This window comes from Muntiacus reevesi, chromosome 2 (assembly GCF_963930625.1).
Source record: "Muntiacus reevesi chromosome 2, mMunRee1.1, whole genome shotgun sequence".
Classification (NCBI taxonomy): Eukaryota; Metazoa; Chordata; class Mammalia; order Artiodactyla; family Cervidae; genus Muntiacus; species Muntiacus reevesi.
Window position 1 is genome coordinate 145,886,304 of NC_089250.1, and position 14,901 is coordinate 145,901,204.

Below are 14,901 nucleotides of genomic sequence, written 5' to 3' on the forward strand. Positions count from 1 at the left end.
CTGACTTCCTTGGGACAGGAGATTTGCCTTCAGCTTTGCTCAGTTCCAAAGGCAAATAGGAAAAACATTACCAGAGCTGGCCAGAACTCGGCAGCAATTCTGAGCTGAGGTTCTTTCAAGAATGCACAACCTTCTTACTTTTCCAGCTCCTTAAGCCTCCTGGCATTCCTCCTTTCTTCATAGACAATTACTCTTGGAAAAGTCTGGAATAGAGAGTGACTGCTGATTTGAGGCAGATTAAAAAGTTCACTCAAACTGCATCTCAGTTTGATCTTGTAAAAGCCTCCGATTTCTTTGAGTTGGCTCCTATGAGGTGTGGAACGAGGTGATGAGGGTGACTAAAATGCCTCAGTGAGAAGTTCTAGTTCAGATTGGGCAGGGTGTCATGTTTGTCCTGTCCTGTAGCTCAGTTCAAGCTCAGGTGAAGAGAGAAAGGAAGTTGAGAAAGGACAGAATCCCTTTCTGTTTGTCAAATTGAAACCTTTGGAGTTGCCTAATGATAGTGATGTCTGGTTTTTTTTTTTTTAATTAAAATTTTGTTGAAGTATAGTTGATTTACAGTGTTGGGTTAGTTTCAGGTGTCCAACAAAGTCAATCAGTTATACATGTCAATCAGTTATACATGTACCTATTCTTTTTTAAGGTTCTTTTCCCATATAGGTCATTACAGAGCATTGAGTCAAATTCCCTCTGCTATACAGTAGGTCCTTATTAGTTATCTGTTTTATATATACTAGTGTGTATATGTCAATATCAATCCCCCAATTTATCCCTTCCCCTGCATATTCCCTATTGATCATAAGTTTGTTTTCTGCATCTGTGACTCTGTTTTGTAAATAAGTTCATTTGGACCCTTCTTCTTTTTTTTTTTTTTAAAGATTCCACTATAAGTGATATATGATATTTGTCTGTGTCTGACATTTCATTGACTATGACAATCTTTAGATTCATCCATGTTGCTGCAAATGGCATTATTTTGTTCTAGTTTTTTAAGGAATCTTCATGTTCTCCATAACAGCTGTACAAATTTACATTCCCACCAACAGTATAGGAGGGTTCCCTTTTCTCCACATCCTCTCCAGCATTTATTGCTTGTAGATTTTATTTATTTATTTATTTTTTGGATGATCATTCTGACTGGTATGAGGGAATACCTCATTGTAGTTTTGATTTGCATTTCTCTAACAATTAGTGATGTCAGGCCTCTTTTTGTGTGCTTTTTGGCCACCTGTGATAACTGACTTTTATGTGGAGGACTTAAAGCTCCTTGAGGCCGGTATTGAGACTCTGCACTAAGAGAATAATATGGCCTCTGTCTGTTATTCGATCTTTTCTTCTCCTCTAGGGAGTCTGATTGTGGAATGAATGCATTTCTAAGAGATTTAAGATTGGCAAAAATACTTGTCACTCTTTGTAGCACTTGGGAAAGTAGGATCAACAGAGAGACAGAACCAATTTCTTCACTTACCTGTTTCCTACTTTGCCACCATTTAAGCCAAGAACAAACTCCCCTGGGCTCAGCTATGGGCTAGACCCGGCCAGGCTCTAAAATGCTTTGGCAGATTTTTGAGAGGAAATTGTCAGCTAAGGGAAGCCGGCTTGTCTGCTGCGAGTCTTCATTTGTTTATTTTCCCAGTATTGACTGAGCTCATGGTTGGGCCCTGTACATGGTTGTAGGGGTTTCTTTAAAAAAAAAAAAAAGAAGAAGAAAAAAAAGAAAAGAAAAATGAGTAAGACATGGTATGGCCATACAAAAAGCTATAAATTTAGTGAGAAGGGTCAGGCAGGTAGAAACTATACACTATGTGGTGTTTTGTGAATCCAGAAGAAACGAGGGCAAGAACTGGGAATTTGTAAAGGGCAAACTGTATGTGTATTTGGGCTTCCCTGGTGGCTCAGATGGTAAAGAATCAGCCTGCAACGCAAGAGACATGGCTTCCATCCCTGGGTTGGGAAGATGCCCTGGAGGAAGGCATGGCAACCCACTCCAGTATTCTTGCCTGGAGAATCCTCATGGACAAAGGAACCTGGCAGGCTACAGTCCATGGGGTCCCAAAGAGATGGACACGACTGAGCTAATAAGCACAGCATAATGTGTAAATGAAGTTAAGTGTACTGTCTACTGTCTAGCACAGTACGTTGAGGATCTCTCAACTGTTGGGAATGAGCAGAGTGCGCAGAAAACGTAGTGGCAGTAGGTGAGATAAAGAAGTATGCAGGGGCCAGGACACAGAAAGGACCATACTGATAAGTTTGGAAGATAAATTCTGTAGGTAGTTGAAGTATTTTGAGAGGGGAAGTCCTGTGTCTAATGATATTTGCTTTTAGGTAGTAGAGCACCCTTGTTCTGACCTGTGAAAGGAATTCAAGAGGGAAGAATTAGTAACTGGCTAAGCAGCAGGAAGCCTGTCTTGTATTTAATCAGAAAATGAGAACACAGGTTGAAACAGTGGAGCTATTTCTGAGGTAGAGTCAACAGAATTTTCTCCCTCAACAACTTGGGTTGAGAAAGCACTGTGCCTTAGGTAAAGATACTATCTGACATGGAATTCAAATTGACCCAAGCTGCTGCTTGAGCAATTTGAGACGAAGAGAGGGACCGACCCTGGTACTGGGGCTGTGCTTAAAGACAAAAGACATCAAGAGATTTTTAGATTACAGTTGCCTTCTTCTTTGAGAGCGCCCGGTTACTCTCTAAAAGTAACTTATTTCCCAACACTCTTTAGAATTACCAAACCTCTTTGCTAAACCGTGGAAATCTAATACTTCCGCCACACTCAAGATGGTAAATATCAGACTTAGCCTTTTCAACCCACGTTTTGGATGGTCCCGCCCCCCCGTCGGAGCTACTTCCGCCACTCTCTGCGGAGCGGACGCGTTTATACCGCCTCCCAGCACTCAAGATGGCCCGGCTTCCTCCTACTTTCCATTGGCTGAATTTCTCTGGTTTTCCGTCTTCATAGGGAGGCGGAACTTGATTTGATCGACAGCTTTTTAACCAATGGACGAAGGGCAAGGGCCAATGAAGCTTAGGAACTGGAGAACCACCCTAGTGTCTGGGAGGGCGTTTGGTCTGGGGCCGGGTGGAGCGGAGCCGGAAACGGGAGGGGAGAGTGAAACAGGAAAAGAAGGGAAGAAGGAAGAACAGGGAAGAGGAGGAGAGGGAGGAGGAGGAGGGAGGTGGCGGCGCCGTGGCGGAGGAGCAGGAGCAGGAGGGGGATGGCGAGGAGAAGGCTCCTGGGTGGCATGGCGCTCCTGCTCCTCCAGGCGCTGCCCAGCCCCCTGTCAGTCAGGGCTGAACCCCCGCAGGTAAGGGGGAGGGTCGTGTGGCGGCCTGAGGGGCCAGGCTGGAGGCCTCGGGGTCGTCGAGACGTGGCTGGAGAGGGCCTGAGGGAACGTTGTTTCCAAGAGTTGCGGGCTCCTGTGACGGTCACCCATGCTTGAGTGGACAGGATCTGAGGGGGCGTCGATGTTTAGCCGAGGGACACCTGTGACGGTTTTGGTATCAGGGAGGAGGCAGAGGCATGATGCCAAGCGAGTTGAGGGGCGTTTGAGGCGGCAGTTCAGTCAGGTGGGCCTGGAATGATTGTGAATGGATAGTGGTATCAAGCGGGGTGTGTGTGGGGTGCGCATTCGTGTCCTCCAGTGGAGCAGGTCTGTGAGGCAGCGGTGCCGTGTCCGTCGGTGCGGGTAGGGGTACGTGGGCTATTGAGGCGGCCTGAGAGGGCGGTGGGGCTGAAAGGATACCTATTTCCAGCTGGATCCGGGTATGTTCTAGGGGCCTCTTGCCCCATTTTAAGTGGTGTTGGAGGCGGGACTCTCGGAAGGCAGGTGAGATGAAGTAGCCTGGGACCCCTCAGCAGCGGCGCACACCTGAGCTGTAACAAGTTCTTACTATTAGGCTGACTGGCCTGGGGAAGCCAGTGACTGATGCTGTCCTGGGCCAGCTCGGAGTTTGGAGCAAAGGGTGGTGCTGGTGCCAATGCGGCCAACAAATGGAGCCCCCTAGCTTTTCTTGCTAGGTGGCTTGTGCAGATTTCAGCCGCTGCTGGCATTTCGAAACTCTTAATGGGAGCGTTACTCTTGGTGCCAGGTTGGGTGGGGTGCAGTAGGGGGAATCACCCTCCTTCCCTTCTTTGCATTTGGCAAGGCTTTACTGTTCTATTTTCTCTGTCTCTTCAGAAAGGCCTGCACACACAGACACACACAGAGTAAGATGACAGTCTATATAGTACAGCTTAGCACTTGAACTTGGTGTGGTCAAGAGTAGCAGCAGAATGCCAGCAAAAACACTTACCGTCTTTCCTAGGAATTTATAAGCATCATGTTATGCCCATTAGTATCCTCTATTTAAAACATTAATTTTTTTAAAGTGAGATAAAATTTATATAACATAAATCGTTTAAAACCGTTTGACCATTTTAAGGTGAACAATTCAGTGGTGTTTAGTACATTGACAGTGTTGAGCAACCACTGCCTCATCTAATTCCAGAATATTTTCATCACCTGGGATGAAAACCCCCTATCATTAAGTAGTTCCTCCCTGTTCCGCCTCCCCACAGCCCCTGGCAAACATCAGTCTACTTTCTGTGTCTATAGATTTATCTATTCAGGATATTCCATGTAAATGGAATCTTACAATATATGACCTTTTGTATCTGGCTTCTTTCCCTTAGCATAAAGTTTTCAAGGATTATTCACATTGTAGCATGTATTTCTTTCCTTTTTTTGGGTGAATAATACTCCATTGCGTGGCTCTTCCAGAATTTGTTGTTTCATCTGTCTGTGTAAGTATCACCTGCTCTTCTTAAAGACTATGTATATTAGAAATAACATGTGAAAGGAACAGAGCTCATTTTCTGGCCCAGCACATTCCCTTTTCTTGGGCTGGGACTCTTCTGTTCTAGGCTTTGTTGGGGTTCTTTCTTTTCTTAGTTAAAATCATAAACTGTCAGGAGAAATAAGTTTTCTTTATTAAAAAAGTTACTGCCCTTAGGACTGGTCAAGCTAAGAAGTATAGATATTGAGAGAGCAAAATATAGAACAAACTGTTGCTTTTCCTTTATACCTGGACCTAAGTATCTCTAAAGACTGTTCCCAGTAACCAGTAATTAGCATTACTAGGGGGTTGATTTAGGAACAGTGCAGGCTTTGAACCTGGGTTCCCTGGGCCTGTGGACTGCATCTCCCAGTCCACAGTGGAGAGCGGTGATTGGCATCTGGTGGGAACCAGATCCATTTCTTTAACCGGATGGAAAATGGAGGTTCCTTCCCAGGTCATGGAAGCCTAGGAGGTGGAGAGAAGACGTGGGAGGGATCCTCAGTGTAATGCCCTAGTTGCGATTTGTGGATCACAGGCTGTTTGCTTATCATCTCTCTGGCACTTCCGATACTTACTTGGGGGACAGGGCGGCTTTTGTACTTTGTTCCGTTTGGATGGATGCTAACACTGGACGGTAGCTATTAGGTTGTTACAGGTCCTGCAGAGAAGGGGAAGTTTCTGAAATGAGTAGTCTCTCCCCCTGACCCTTTCCACCTAACACCCCTGCCTTCATCTTGTAGACTCTCTTTCTCAGTATCTATGGTGAGAATTGTTTTGTGAATTTTAATCTTTGAAATGGAAGTTACTCTATAATAATTAACTCTGAATCCCCCACAGTTTAGTCAATTTAGTTTTTGTTTTTTGTTGATTTTTTTTTTTTTTTTGCTTACAGAAATCAGTGAGGAAAAAAAAATTGAGACCACTTGGTATAGGATGTACTTCAGGTACTTGCTGTCCTTGTTTCAACAAGTGGCTTCTCGCTAGCTCTGAATTGGGGAGGACTCTCTGTACTCTTTCCCTACTGAAAGTGGTATGGGTGGCTCATTGCATTTTTTTCCTCTTGACATGGCTCTATCAGATACAATCTTTTTTTTTTAAATTGAAGTATAATTTATTTACAATGTTATGTTAGTTTCTGGTGTACAGCAGAGTGATTAAGTTATGTATATATGTGTGTGTATCTCAGTTCCCTGGTTGCTTATAAAGAATCTGCCTGCAGTGCAGGAGACCCAAGTGCCTGGATCAGGAAGATCCCTGGAGAAGGAAATGGCTACCCACTCCAGTATTCTTGCCTGGAGAATTCCATGGACTGAGGAGCCTGATGGGCTGCAGTTCATAGGATCACAAAGAGTCAGACAAGACTGAGTGACTAACACACACACGTGTGTGTGTATAGCAACGTGCATATATATGTACACACATGTATGTACATTTGTATATATACATACGTGTATCTAAACACACATGTATATATGTATATACAGATAAATTCTTTTTCATAACACAATCTTTTTTAAAAACCTGCATTTCATATCAGATAATATTTGGCAGCTTTCTTTCTCTGGTTCCAGCTCTGCACTGGAACAATTATTTCCTGCCATTCTGGCCCAGATAAGTTCATCAGTTTAATTCCCTTCTGTGATTAGGAACTTAGACCTAATTCTCCTATAGATCCTTGCAACTTAGATGTGATTCTGTGAATCTATAAAGAATAAAAAAAGCCATGGAGTCTCCAAACAGAAAGGCCTTGACATTTGTTTCTTTCAGCTGAATTATGATGGAGATAGAGTTTCTTTCTTTCTCTTGTTGGTTAGATTCACCTGGAAAAATCTGACTGTAGTATTTAAGGTTTTAGTAGAAGTGTCTTTTTCCATAAAGTGATCCAGCCGATGGGTTGGGCGCAAATCTGTAGAGATGTGGTCCTTACCTTTCCTCTGCCATGCTTCAAACTTTGAGCTGAACAGGGGCCCTAGCTCATGATTTGTTTTTTCCCACCACACCCTCCAATAGTGTATCCCTTCCCCCCACCTTTACTTATCTCTTCTGCCTTAGTTCTCAGTCCAGAAGCCCTACTCCACTCTTCTTTCCTAACTACAGCATTATAGTGCGACCACCCTCATTCCTTCTTGTGAGTTATCCTCTTTCTTACCCTCTTTCTTTCTCTTAGCCTATTTTATACACCAAAGTGAACAGTTGTCTAAAATCAACACCGTGAGTTGCTTATGTAAATCCTTTCAGTAGATTCCATCAAACATTTACTGAAACGTTCGTTCTTTGCAGCAGGCTGTTATTATTCCTAGGCATTGGGAACCCTCAAATGAGTAGCCAGCTCCCTGTCCTCAAGGAGATGATAATCTTGTGAGAAAGACAGGTAACAAACACTGATTTGTAATCTGGAGGAATCAGTGCTGTAATGGTTGTTCAGTTGCTCAGTCATATCTGATTCTGCGACCCCATGGATTGCAGCATGCTAGGCTTCCCTGTCCTTCGCTGTCTCCCAGAGTTTGCTCCAACTCATGTCCATTGAATCGGTGATACCATCCAACCATCTCATCCTCTGTCGTCTCCTTCTCTTCCTGCCTTCAGTTTTTCCCAGCATTAGGGTCTTTTCCAATGAATCAACTCTTTGCATCAGGTGGCCAAAGTATTGGAGCTTCAGCATCAGTCCTTCCAGTGAATATTCAGGACTGATTTCCTTTAGGATCAACTGGTTTGATCTCCTTGCTGTCCAAGGGTCTTAAGGAATGTAACAAGTCCCTATAATGGGAGTGCATGCAAAGGACTATGGGAACCATGGCTAGGGCTGGGGGGAAGGTGGGGATTTAGGAAATGCTTCATAGAGGGAGAGACATTTGAACAGGGCTTTCAAGGTTGATCTCTGGAGAAGGAAATGGCAACCCAATCCAGTACTCTTGCTTGGAAAATCCCATGGACAGAGGAGTGTGGTAGGCTACAGTCCATGTGGTCGCAAAGAGTCAGACACGACTGAGCAACTTCACTTTCAAGGTTGATAAGATTAAGTAGGTACGTGTAACTCTATGGCTGATTCATATCAGTGTATGACAAAACCCACTGAAAAATTAAAAAAAAAAAATTTAATTAATTAAAAAAAAAAAAAAGATTAAGTAGGATATCTGTGGACCAGGAATTGGGGGTGGTGGTGGTTACTCCAGTATGAAAGAGTGGGAATGGAGCTTTTGGAAGAGGCACACAGTCTGTGGTGGAAGCTTTGCCTGTGGGTGTGCAAAGGACTGTGAGAGTAGGTTGAGACTTGAAAGGTGGGCTGCAGTTAGATGGTAAGGAGGCTTTTTATCCGTTGTTGAAGCAGTGCTGTCCAGTAGAACTTACATGATGTTGGAAATCATCTGTATCTGTGCTGTCCATGTGTGGCTACTAAACACTTAAAATGTGCTAGGATAACTGAGAAACTGAATTTTTAATGACATTTAATTTTTTCATATCAACTTTATTGAGAGATAATTCACTTGGCAAAGGATTCATGCTTTTATAGTGTACAGAAAATATATTTTTTCAGCAAGTCACAGGGTTGTGTGAGCATCTCTACTATGTAATTTTAGAACATTTTCGTCGCTCCACACAGAAACTCCATAACCATTAGCAGCCCTTCCCCATTACACCCCTTCCTCCTCCAGCCCCTGCAACTACTAATCTACCTTCTGTCTCTTTGGATTTGCCCATTGTGGACATTCTGTATAAATAGTCATATACCATGTGGTACTTTGTAACTGGCTTCTTTCACTTAGCATCATGTTTTCAAGTTTCTTCCATGTTGGTGTATTGGTATTTCTTTGCATGTATCAGCATTTCATTCCCTTTTTTATGGCCAATATTCAGTTGTATGAATGTACCACATTTTATTTGTCCATCAGTTGATGGACATTTGGGCTGTTTCCCCTTTTGGGCTATTATGAACAATGCTGCTGTGTACATGCATGTACATGTTTTTATGTAGATAAGTTTTCATTTCTCTTGGGTATATACCTAATAGTGAAATTGCTGGGACTAATAAGTCTTTGTGTAACCTTTTGAGGAACTGCCAGACTGTTTTCCAGAAGTCTGGAATGATAATGGTATGATATTGTGGCTACTGACCACCTATTAGATAATGCAGATCTAACAGTTTTCCAGTGTGGAGCTGGAATATGGTCTCATGTAGTGGTGGAGCCATGGGCTGCGGGGGCAGACTACGTGAGTTCCAAACTTGATTCTTCCACTTACTATCCTTGAGCAAAGTATTTAACTTCTTTGTGCCTCAGTTTCCTCATCTGCAAAATGGGAATAGTAATAGCATGTACCTTATAGATTTGTTGGGAGGTGAAAAGACATACTGTATGTAAAGCTTTTGGAGTATACTTAATGGTTATTAAATATAGTAATACTTATCCCAGGGACAGAGGACCCTGGTAGGCTATAGTCCATGGGATTGCAAAGAGTCGGACACAACTGAGTGACTTCACTTCACCACTATTATTATTTTTGAGGGTCCTCAGAGTTCATTGTGATTGGTAAGTTGGTGTTACCTCTCAAACTAAGTTCAGAAACTGAGATTTGGGGAGTTTGAAGTGACTTCCTTGATCCTGTTCTGTATCTGAGTTTAAGTTTGATTCTGATCTTTTACTTGTGTAGGTAACTTTTCATGGTGAACCTATGTAGAGTGGTGTTCTCAATTGAGAACAGCTTTTCCTGAGGACATTTGTCAGTGTTTGGAATCTTTTTTTTTTTTAAGTATTTATTTTTGGCTGCATTGAGTCCTAGTTGTGGCACTCTGGCTTTCTTGTTGAAGTACTCAGGCTCAGTTATTGTGGTGTGTGGGCTTGCTCCAGGGCATGTGGAGTCTTTGTTACCTGACCAGGAATGGAACCCACATACCGGGCATTGCATGAGAATTTCTTAACCACTGAACCACCAGGGAAGTCCCTGGAAATATGTGATTGTCACAACTCAGGGGCGCTACTGGCGTCTGTTGTATGAAGGCCAGAGGTGCTGCTAAACATTGAGGGGAGTCCCCCCACAACAGAGAATTATCTGGCCCAAAATGTCAGTAGTGCCAAAGAGGAGGAACCCTAGTGTGGTACCTGCTGTCCCCTTTCCGGCCCCTGTTCAGAATCTTGGGATTTGAGGTCAGCTTTAAATGGCATCCCATTCCAGTACTCTTGCCTAGAAAATCCCATGGACGGAGGAGCCTGGTGCAGGCTACTGTCCATGGGGTCACAAGGAGTCGGACACGACTGAGCGACTTCACTTTCTTTCTCTCCTATGCAGAGATGTGTGTGAAATAACCTCTGACAGCAAATGTCAGGTGGGACAGTTTAAAGCTTTGATGTCCTGAATCTTGATTACTCTCTGATGTGTTGACGTGAGTTACCAGTCATCTCCGCTTTGTCAGTCAACATCAACAGTTGTGACAAAAGCACATTTTTTTCAGTCTGTGGTTCAGTAAGCAGGTGAGCCTCCCTCAGTCACCCCATCTTGAACTTTCTTTCCTCTCACTTTGGTCTACCCTTGTGGTTTCACTTTAAGAACATGTTTGTTTTCGCCCCAGTGAAAGCGGGATGGCCAGTTACTTCCTTTTCTGTGTCCTCCACGGTCCCATAATCACTCTGAACTGAGTCATGTTCTTAGAACTTTTTCCTTTCCTCATTCCAAGTCTTGGCTCTCCTCTCATTTTTGGCCTCATGAATGTTAGTTCCCACACATGCTCAGCCTGCAGAAACCATTAGATGTCCTCTGGTCGCCACGATGGAAGCTCACGGTCCTGGACCTCAGTGGGGCTGTCTCTGGAGGAGAGTCCTTTTTGCCAGGCCCCAGGATGCAGCTCATCTGTGGATATCGGGCACAGGCTGACTACTCTGTGGGTGCTGTGGGGAACTTAGATGGCTTTGAATTTAAAATTCCAACTCCTATAGAATGCCTGGCCAAGTCACGCACCTGAGGGCCTCTTTCTTTCTTGCCTTAAGTAGCTGGACTGATGTTTGAGGGACCGTGAAGACCAGGTAGTCCAGTGACGTGGGTTCATTCCTTGCCCTGCAACCTCAATGGTAGGCTTTGTTGGGGCCACCGAGCCTCCTCTGACCACACAGCGTGGCCACTGGGTGACAGGGAGTGGTGATAGTGGATCAGAGTGACCTGTCTGCTCAGCAGCACACGACAGAGAGCCGTGGGCACCGCCCTTTTGGCCCATCCTTTACAGATCCACAGGGTGGAGCAAAGTCTGGCCAAAAACCCACATGCAATGTGGAAACCACAAACAAAGAAATACAAATAAATCCAGAATACTGCAACCTGGGAGGTAAGGAAAAGGGAAACAAATCTCATTCTATTGAATTCGGCAGCTTGTTGATACAATTCTGGGCTTTCCCAGTGTGGGAATTAAAGTCTGTCATCCTCTCATACTTGTGAGTCTTGCCTGGATGGGGTTTTTTCGGATCCTCTCACTCACTCAGCTACACTCCCATAGCTGGATTTATTTACTTATGGTTTTCATCTTTCCATACTTTCTTCTGTGGGACAGCAGATGAGCTGTGTATCTTCTGTTCCTGGTGCCATCATCACTCATAGTGCCACGGCTCAGTTTTGATTCACAATAGGTGTTTTAAATAATTTAAATTTGTTTTGGAAGAGATGAGAATAAATGTAAGATGTTGTAAGAATATTTGTGGCTTGGAAGCGTGGATCTTAGAGTGAAGTTATAAAAACATATCTGTTTTGATTTTTAAATATGGAGCAAGACAGACTATGTTGTAACTATTTTATTATACATTCTTATAGATCAGAGGCATGCCGTTCATGGAGAAAATAATCATATTTTTCAAAATTGTACATAACTGTTCTTTGTCCGCCATTTAAAAATTACATACCTCATCTAAGATTTCACCTGGCAATTTCACTCCCGTTGTGTTAAAAACCAACCAAACACAGAATAAGAGCACCATAGCTTAGTTTATCAGTCGGATTTACATATTTGTGGTTTATTTGGGAGAGAAAGTTAATATTTGGCTTTCTGCACTGGGATGTTGGAGCACTGTAGCTATTGGGGACTTGAATATAGAGTTTAATAGTGTAAGAAGTTCATCCTGTGTACTTCTTTCTTCTTTCTTGAGTTCCTTGTTTTTAAATATGCAAATCCCCTTGCTGCTGTTGCGGTGGATGCGGGCGAGGAGCAGAAAACCTGCTCTGACCTGATTTGGCAGAAGGTCCACTCTGGCTGTCTCTCCGTTTCCTTTCTTAGACCTGATTGCTGCTTTCCTTTGGGCTTTAAGTTACCTTTTCACACCAGTTTTTAATTACACAAAAATAACAATGGCTCATAACAATAGTAAGTAACAGAGAAATACAAAACTACTTAGAGGAAAAATTGAAAGTTTGTGGTTTGGTGTGTATTTTTGGTGGGTTTTCTGCTTATGCTGCATGTTTATAGATACAGTAATATAACTCCTATGTATAAACTTATATACACATAAAATACATGAAATTGTTGGTATGGGTAGCATTCTTTGTTTTCTTTCATTTGTTTTTTTAAATTTTATTGGAGTATGTAATTTTATTGAATTTATAATGTTGTGTTAGTTTCAGGTGTATAGCGGAGCAAATTGGTTATACATATAACCACTATTTTTTAGACTCTTTTCCCATGTGAGCCATTAGAGTATTGAATAGAATTTTTCATTTGTTTTTGAAACAAAAATGGATACTTTACATGTAGTATTTTAACAATATGCACTTTTTAAAAATCTTCATATATTGTAGGCTTCTTTTCATATGGCATGTATGCCGTGTGATTTTTTTTTAATGCCTGTATGTTATTGCTTTAGATCATAAGTTATTTAACCACCCCTCCATTAATGAACATACATTGTGTCCAAGCACAGCGTTTTCACACTGTGCTATAGAGACCATTGTTGCACTTATTTCTGTCTGCAGTCTGCTAGATTCCTAGAAGTGAAATTGGGATTATGGGGATATAATGTGTGGACATTTGGAATTCGGGGCCAAGAGTGCCAAGTTGCTTACCAACACGGTTGTATCAGTTCACATTCCCGTTAGTAGGGCTTACTTCCCCACGCACGTGAGTGTCATTTCTTCACCTGCACCTTCTGCTTATCCTTGAAGATGTGTCTTCTGATTCTTAACACAGGCTCCTGGAGAACATTTCGGTTTACTTCCTCAAAGGCCTAGAAGTCTCCCTGTCTGCAGACTGGTTGCTCCCTTTGCTGTGGAGCAGGATTCACCCAAGGGCAGTGAGCCTGTAGCCAGAGGAGGGTAGAAATGCCTGCCCATCTGCTAAAAGAAGTGGTTTGTGGTCCCCTCGAGAATGTCAGGCAGCTGGCCTGGAGCTGTTGGCTAGTTGCTGTGAGGCACACGAATTTAATTTCAAGCCCAAACTACCACCCTTCCATGGTGGTATCCCAGAAGAAGAGGTGCTTAAAACTGGCATTGTTGAAGAGTGCAGACTCTAGAGCCAGATTACTTCCACATAACCTTGGGCTAATTAGTTAACTCAGTATCCTCATCTGTAAAATGGGATATTAGCACCTAGCCTATAGGCAGTACCTGCCACATAGTAATTACTGGGCAAATGTTAACCTTTGTTGTTGTCATTATTAATTATTTTAGCTCTGGTGAACATTAAGCCTTCCACATTCCCTTACTGACCCAAGACTTATTTTCGCTGGAGGGATTTACAAATACATTTTGGTTTACTCCTTGTCCAAAATGAACATGAATCACTTTACGTATCATCCCCCTTGGCAATCAGGTGAGAGGTGTTTTTTCAGCAATTTTATTTTGGACAGGAAAGTAGGACTTACTGGTGGGTATGATTAAGGAGGAGACAGCACCATGGCTCTCACGATTGCAGGGTCTGCCATTTTGTCCAGGGGGCCATGATTAGGGATGTATTTGACCCCACAGCCATCCAGGGTGAGCCGCTCTTCTGTGCCCATGTTTTCATCCTCATTAAATTTAGTAAATCCCCACTTCTTGGAGATGTGGATCTTCTGATGGCCAGGGAGCTTGAACTTAGCCCCGAGGAGGACTTCAGTCACATGCTCCTTGTCCTGCTGCTTGGTGTGGATAGACATAATTTGGCTAACGTGGACCCTGACCGCTGTGCCCTTTGGAAGGCCACTGGGGCCTTCCAAAGACACTGAGCCTACTGGTTTGGAACCTTGGTTGGGGAGAGCATGCCAGTCTTGAAGGTCCTGGAAAGGGCTGTCCCCAGGATCCCTTTGAGCAACCTGCACAGGCACCAGGCTGCACATACTACCGAGGAGGCTGCTATTTGCAACCATTGCACCAGGCCCCCATGATCAATTTGCTGCTGCTGCTAAGTTGCTTTAGTTGCGTCCGACTCTGTGCGACCCCATTGACGGCAGCCCACCAAGCTCTGCCATCCCTGGGATTCTCCAGGCAAGAACACTGGAGTGGGTTGACATTTCCTTCTCCAATGATCAGCTTAATCGGCTGCAAAACAATTGGTTTCTAATAATAAAATGTAAAATTATTTATTCTTAGAGCAGGTAAGTTAGGATATATGCTATTATTCTGATATACACACCATTGTACCCTCTTGAGCGAGGAAAAGAGTGGGGGGTTTTGGGTCGTCGTTCGTTCTGTCCACAGCACTGCCACTTGCAGATCTGCCTGCTCTCAGCTCACAATGTACTGTACTGAGCTGAGGGGCTCCTTGAGGCTTCTTGACACCAGTCCCCAACCTCCGTTTGGTACTTCCTGTTCTGAGTTGAGAATGCTTTCTGAGGCTTGCTTTTATTTTATTTTTGTAATACAGCTTTTGTTGTTGTTGTTCAGTCGCTCAGTCGCGTCCAACTCTTTACGACCCCATGGACTGCAGGATGCCAGACCTAATACAGCTTTATTGAGAGATAATTCACATACCATACAATTCACTCTTTTGGAATATACAATTCAGTGAGTTCTAGTATAGTCACAAGTTTGGGCCACCATCACCACTATCTAATTTCAGAACATTTTCATCGATCACAAAAGAAGTACTGTTATCAGCAGTCATTCCCACCCCTCCTTCCAAGATCCCCCAAATC

The 14,901-nt window shown here is 43.4% G+C and overlaps 1 protein-coding gene and 1 pseudogene across 1 annotated transcript in view; one reads left to right on the forward strand and one right to left on the reverse strand.

Moving 5' to 3' along the window:
- Positions 1-3,119: 3,119 nt before the first annotated feature.
- Positions 3,120-14,901, forward strand: part of WBP1L (WW domain binding protein 1 like) — a 58,932-nt gene continuing 47,150 nt past the window's right edge. Inside the window, exon 1 of the mRNA XM_065923235.1 lies at positions 3,120-3,309. Within this exon, the coding sequence (XP_065779307.1) occupies positions 3,220-3,309 (90 nt within the window). The 5' untranslated portion in view covers positions 3,120-3,219. The remainder of the gene's footprint in view (positions 3,310-14,901) is intronic.
- On the reverse strand, positions 14,052-14,165 carry LOC136162226 (small nucleolar RNA SNORA70; annotated as a pseudogene).